At 49.5% G+C, this 7257-nt stretch overlaps 1 protein-coding gene across 1 annotated transcript; it reads left to right on the top strand.

Annotated features, from left to right (window-relative positions):
• The first annotated feature begins 832 nt into the window (after positions 1-832).
• LOC120022288 (proline-rich extensin-like protein EPR1) lies at positions 833-2331 on the top strand. Its single transcript, XM_038966190.1, has 2 exons — positions 833-999; positions 1083-2331. Exons 1-2 carry the CDS (start codon positions 833-835, stop codon positions 2329-2331), a joined length of 1416 nt encoding a protein of 471 aa, XP_038822118.1.
• Positions 2332-7257: the final 4926 nt, after the last annotated feature.

Raw genomic sequence — 7257 nt, forward strand, 5'->3', positions numbered from 1 at the left:
CCGCCCTCAGCCCATACAGCCCACCGCCCACACAGCCCACCGCCTATACCGCCCATACCGCCCATACCGCCCACCGCCCAAACCGCACACCGCCCATACCGCTCATACCGCCCACCGCCCATACCGCCCAGCGCCCAGCGCCCATACCGCCCACCACGCTACGCCCATACAGCCCACTGCCCAACATCCATACAGCCCACCGTCCACACAGCCTACTGCCCATACAGCCCACCACCCATACCGCCCAAAGTTCACCGCCCATATGCCCACCGCTCACCGCCCATAAAGCCCACCACCCACTGCCCACCACACAAACCGCCCATACCGCCTACCGACCATAAAGCCCACCACCCACTGCCCACCACACAAACCGCCCATACCGCCTACCGCCCATACAGCCCATACTGCTGACCGCCCACCGCCCATACAGCCCACTGCCCACCGCCCATACAGTCCACCGCCCACACAGCCCACTGCCCACTGCTCATACGGCCCACCGCCCACCACCCATACCGCCCACCGCACACCGACCAAAAAGCCCACCACCCACAGCCCATACCGCCTATTCCGCCCATACCGCCCATACCGCCCACCGCCCATACCGTCCATACCAACCATATCGCTCATACCGCCCACCGCCCATACTGCCTATACCGCCAATACTGTCCTTAGCGCACACCGCCCATACCGCCCACCGCCCAAACCACCCTTAGTGCCCATACCGCCCACCGTCCATACCGCCCACCGCCCATACCACCCTTAGTGCCCATACCGCCCACCGCCCATACCGCCCACAGCCCATACAGCCCACCGCCCACACAGCCCACCGCCTATGCCACCCACCGCCAAGCGCCCATACCACCCACCGCCCATACAGCCCAACGCCCATACCGTCCATACTGCCCACAGCCCATACAGCCCACCGCCTATACCGCCCATACCGCCCACCGCCCATACCGCCCTTAGTGCCCATACCGCCCACCGCCGAGCGCCCATATCGTCCATACTGCCCACAGCCCATACAGCCCACCGTCTATACCGCCCATACAGCCCACCGTCCATACCGCCCTCAGCCCATACAGTCCACCGCCCACACAGCCCACCGCCTATACCGCCCATACCGCCCATACTGCCCACAGCCCACCGCCCATACCGCCCTTAGTGCCCATACCGCCGAGCGCCCATACCGCCCACCGCCCACACCGCCCACCGCCCATACCGCCCTCAGCCCATACAGCCCACCGTCCACACAGCCCACCGCCCATACCGCCCACCGCCCAGCGCCCATACTGCCCACATTCCACCGCCCATACCACCCACCACCCACCGCCCATACCACCCACCACCCACGGCCCATACAGCCCACCGCCCACCATCCATACAGCCCACCGTCCACACAGCCCACTGCCCAACGCTCATACGGCTCACCGCCCACCGTCCATACCGCCCATACAGCCCACCGCCCAGACAGCCCACCGCCCACACAGCCCACCGCCTATGCCACCCACCGCCGAGCGCCCATACCACCCACCGCCCATACAGCCCACCGCCCATACCGCCCACCGCCCATACCGCCCACAGCCCATACACCCATACAGCCCACCGCCTATACCACCCATACCGCCCATACTGCCCACAGCCCACCGCCCATACCGCCTACCGCCCATACCTCCCTTAGTGCCTATACCGCCCACCGCGGAGCGCCCATACCGCCCACACAGCCCACCGCCCATACCGCCCACCGTTCACCGCCCATACCGCCCACCGCTCACTGCCCATACCGTCCATACCAACCATACCGCTCATACCGCCCACCGCCCATACTGCCTATACCGCCATTACCGTCCATACCAACCATACCGTCCTTACTTCACACCGCCCATACCGTCCACCGCCCATACCACCCTTAGTGCCCATACCGCCGAGCGCCCAAACCGCCCACCGCCCATACCACCCTTAGTGCCCATACCGCCCACCGCCCATACCGCCCACAGCTCATACAGCCCACCGCCTATACCGCCCACCGCCGAGCGCCCATACCACCCACCGCCCATACAGCCCACCGCCCATACCGCCCTTACCGCCCTTACCGCCCACCGCCTATACCGCCCACAGCCCATACAGCCCACCGCCCACACAGCCCACCACATATACTGCCCATACCGCCCAGTGCCCATACTGCCCACAGCCCACCGCCCACCACCCAACGCCCAACGCCCATACAGCCCACACCGCCAATACAGCACATACAGCCCACCGCCCATATCGCCCACCGCCCATACCGCCCATCCCTTAGTTCTGTCTTTGTTTAGAGTGATGAAAACTAGCTAACAGCTAACTACTGTCTCATGTCTCTTCATTGAGCAGAGCAACCCAAGTAGAGCCGTTGCTATGGGATACTCACACAGACTCAGAGCCGCCAAGAGCATAGCGAATGGAGCGAGTGACAGACAGAGAGGAGCAGCTAATGGATTTGCTAACGTGAGGAAGTTATTTCTGATTTCAGGTTTGCACCAGCAGCGCAACGACACCGGCCTCGAGGACGATCACCGGAACGCAGTGCGGGTTGATCAGGACCCGATGCAGCTGCCGACGTAGCGTTGTTGTCCGACGGGCCAGTTGCCGTGGCGTCGGACGGACCGGTTGTGGCGGCATCGGACGGGCCAGTTGTGGCTGCTGAAATGGCGTCGTCGGACGGACCAGTCGCGGCGACATCTGACGGCCCAGTTCCCGCTGTCTCCCTTAATGGTCGATTATTCTGTCACATTGGCATAATGGATTCGGGAGACAGACGCAGGAATGCATAATAGGGTTTTTCATTTAGCCCAAATTACGGCGTGCCGTGTAAAGGCACGGGGAAAAAGTCAAACAAACACGAAACAAAAACACAGGTTAAAACCCATAACAAAAGAGCGAGGAGTACCTCGAATAAATACACACTCACACAATGATTATCACACGGGACGAGACCCGTAATCATCTGCACAATATACGTGGCACGAAAGCCAAAACAACATAGCACAGGTACTCACACGACCAACGGACATTGTAACAATAGTCGACAGCACCGTAGTGAACAAAGGGCACATATATAAATATACAATCAGTGGGAATAGGGGCCAGGTGTGCGCAATGAAAGTTCCAGAGGGATCCGTGACACATGGATACTGACTCATACACACTACATACTGTACTTTAACCTTTGTGTGTGTGTGTGTGTGTGTGTGTGTGTGTGTGTGTGTGTGTGTGTGTGTGTGTGTGTGTGTGTGTGTGTGTGTGTGTGTGTGTGTGTGTGTGTGTCACCACACACTGTACCTTCAACCTGGCTCGCTAACTTCACAGATACTTAGTGCTATGGTGACAAAGGATTGGATGGGAGGGCTTGATAAATGAACAGGGAGGGTATTAATGCGGGGTTGTAGATTTGTTATTCTCTCAACTCGTCCTCCTCTTGAGTGTTAGAGAGAGGGTGATTTTGACTGTATATTTTGTTTGCAAGAAAGAGTGTGTTTGCATTGTGATTGTACAAAGTGTGTGTGTGGGTGTGCATCAGTGTGTGTGTGTAAAGAGGAACTTCACCTACACTGTCCTCAGCAGATAGATCCTTGCTCACCGTTTTCTCCACTGAGGCACAATTTTGCATTTTCCTCCCATTCTTTCTTTCTCTCTCCCTCTCCTATCCTTTCTCTTCTCCACTCTTTCTTTCTCCCCCCTATCCCTCCCTCTCACCCCTCCTCTCTCTCTCTCTCTCTGCCCCCCCCTGTCCTGCTAAGTGCTGAGTTTCCTGTATTTAAAAACCTGACAGTGCTCTCCTGAACTCCTCACCTCTGATTGATGCACGGACAGAGGGCCTCCTGTTGTCAGGCTTGTTAAGCCAATTAAGGCCAGTAATCACCCACTGCTGATCAGGCGTGCCGCCATCTGTACCAGACCAAGGAGGTCGGCCGGGCGCCATGACACTGAACACAAATATACACATATTAAGTCAAAATGACTAGTTTTATATAGCCAAGTCAACTAAATGTGTTCAAATGTCAAAACGTTTTGAATCAAGTTTTGTTGACATTTTTTTAAAGTTTAGATAACAGCAACTTATCAAATTGTCTTAACTTATGAAATCAAGTTGAATCAGCTAAGAATTACGTATCTTCTCAACTTAGAAATTCACAACCGTGAAGTCAAAACTACTGAAGTAACACAAAAGTACATTTTGGTCATTTAACCCTTGTGTGGTGTTAGGGCTTGTGGGACTCGTTTTCAATGTTTACTAAAATAAAATAGATACAATTATGAATTTTTTCAACCTGAGACTCAATGACCTTGGCTTTTTTTATGTAAAATAACACATTTTCATTGAGTGCACACTGTGCACCCCCCTACACATTTATATTACATACAGTTGAAGTTGGAAGTTTACATACACTTAGACCATTGGTAGACATTCCTGCAGTAACTGGTAACAGAACATGCACACAACCCAGGAAGCTTAACCCCCTAGAGTCGATTGACGCACCGGTGTGTCAGTCTAATTTACAGTTGAAGTCGGAATACACTTAGGTTGGAGTCATTAAAACTCGTTCTTCAACCACTCCACAAATGTATTGTTAACAAACTATAGTTTTGGCAAGTCGTTTAGGACGTCTACTTTGTGCATGACACAAGTAATTTTTCAAACAATTGTTTGCAGACAGATTATTTCACAACTCATTGTATCACAATTCCAGTGGGTCAGATGTTTACATACACTAAGTTGACTGTACCTCTAAACAGCATGGACAATTCCAGAAAATGACGTAATGGCTTTAGAAGCTTCTGATAGGCTAATTGACATCATTTGAGTCAATTGGAGGTGTACCTGTGGATGTATTTCAAAGCCTACCTTCAAACCCAGTGCCTCTTTGCTTGACATCATGGGAAAATCAAAAGAAATCAGCCAAGACCTCAGAAAAATAATTGTAGACCTCTACAAGTCTGGTTCATTCTCGGGAGCAATTTCCAAACACCTGAAGGTACCACGTTCATCTGTACAAACAATAGTACGCAAGTATAAACACCATGGGACCACGCAGCCGTCATACCGCTCAGGGAGGAGACGCGTTCTGTCTCCTAGAGGTGAACGTAGTTTGGTGCAAAAAGTGCAACCTTGTGAAGATGCTGGAGGAAACAGGTACAAAAGTATCTATATCAACAGAAAAATGAGTCCTACATCGACATAACCTGAAAGGCCGCTCAGCAAGGAAGAAGCCACTGCTCCAGAACCGCCATAAAAAAGCCAGACTACGGTTTGCAACTGCAAAGTACAAGATCATACTTTTTGGAAAAATGGTGATGAAACAAAAATAGAACTGTTTGGCCATAATGACCATCATTATGTTTGGAGGAAAAAGGGGGATACTTGCAAGCCGAAGAACACCATCCCAACCGTGAAGCACGGGGGTGGTAGCATCATGTTGTGGGGGTGCTTTGCTGCAGGAGGGACTGGTGCACTTCACAAAATACATTGCATCACAGTGGAAGGGAAATTATGTGGATATATTGGGCCAACATCTCAAGACATCAGTCAGGAAGTTAAAGCTTGATCGCAAATGGATTTCCAAATGGACAATGACCACAAGCATACTTTCAAAGTTGTGGCAAAATGGCTTAAGGATAACAAAGTCAAGGTATTGGAGTGGCCATCACAAAGCCCTGAATCAATAATATAGAACATTTGTGGGCAGAACTGAAAAAGCGTGTGCGAGCAAGGAGGCCTACAAACCTGACTCAGTTACACCAGCTCTGTCAGGAGGAATGGGACAAAATTCACCCAACTTATTGTGGGAAGCTTGTGGAAGGCTACCCGAAACATTTGACCCAGGTTATACAATTTAAAGGCACTGCTACCAAATACCATTTGAGTGTAAGTACACTTCTGACCCACTGGGAATGTGATGAAAGAAATAAAAGCTGAAATAAATCATTCTCTCTATTATTATTCTGACATTTCACAGTCTTAAAATAATGTGGTGTGCCTAAATGACCTCCGACAGGGAATTTTTACTAGGATTAAATGTCAGGAATTGTGAAAAACTGAGTTTAAATGTAGTTGGCTAAGGTGTATGTAACCTTCCGACTTCAACTGTATGTCAGTGAGTGAGATGTTCATAAAATTCTTGAACTAGGTGTTTTAATCATTCTAGATTGCAGCTGGTAGCAACAAGAAGAAGCACTGCAATGTGTTTGGACCCAAGAAGGACAGGAAGACACAGTACACATGCATCAAGTGCAAGAAATACAAATGCAACACAGTAAAACTCTGTCCCTATTGTTGTGTGTAGACCGGCCTTAAATTGTGTTCAATGGGGCTCATTTATCATTTCCATAAAATACCGTATGTAAAATGTGTCCTTCCAATTTGTTCAGTTCAAAGCAATAAACATCAAAAATGATGAAAACAAACCTTGTTTCATTTATATTTCTTCAAGATAAACATGATTTATTCCACCCGTTTCTTGATTATAACAGATATTTGTTTACAAAAATCACATTTAATGAATAAAATAGCGCTTTTATTGATAAGTGTGATCTAGCGAACTAAAAACTAACCATGTATGCTGTCTGTATTGCTTGTACTTGATATAAGTCCACATCTAAGTATTAAGTATTTTTACGAAAATTGTTATGGATGTATTGTTTTGAAAACCCAATAATGTTGCGGGTCCATCAGACCGGTGAACATTGGGTGAATAACAAAAACATCAACACCACTCAAGGGTTAACAGAAGCTTTTATCCTGAGTGACTTCAGTTAGTGCAATCAACGGAAGTAGATAAACAAGCACATCTAAAGAAACAACAACAATTCTGTAATCATTACTGAGAATGTCATTGTAGTTGAAGTGCTCTGTTGGTTGACTGACATTACTGAGAATGTCATGGTAGTTAAAGTGTTCTGTTGGTTGACTGACATTACTGAGAATGTCATTGTAGTTGAAGTGTTCTGTTGGTTGGCTGACATTACTGAGAATGTCATGGTAGTTAAAGTGTTCTGTTGGTTGACTGACATTACTGAGAATGTCATTGTAGTTAAAGTGTTCTGTTGGTTGGCTGACATTACTGAGAATGTCATTGTAGTTAAAGTGTTCTGTTGGTTGGCTGACATTACTGAGAATGTCATTGTAGTTAAAGTGTTCTGTTGGTTGGCTGACATTACTGAGAATATCATTGTAGTTAAAGTGTTCTGTTGGTTGACTGACATTACTGAGAATGTCATTGTAGT

The sequence above is a fragment of the Salvelinus namaycush genome, chromosome 27 (genome assembly GCF_016432855.1).
Source record: "Salvelinus namaycush isolate Seneca chromosome 27, SaNama_1.0, whole genome shotgun sequence".
Taxonomy (NCBI): Eukaryota; Metazoa; Chordata; class Actinopteri; order Salmoniformes; family Salmonidae; genus Salvelinus; species Salvelinus namaycush.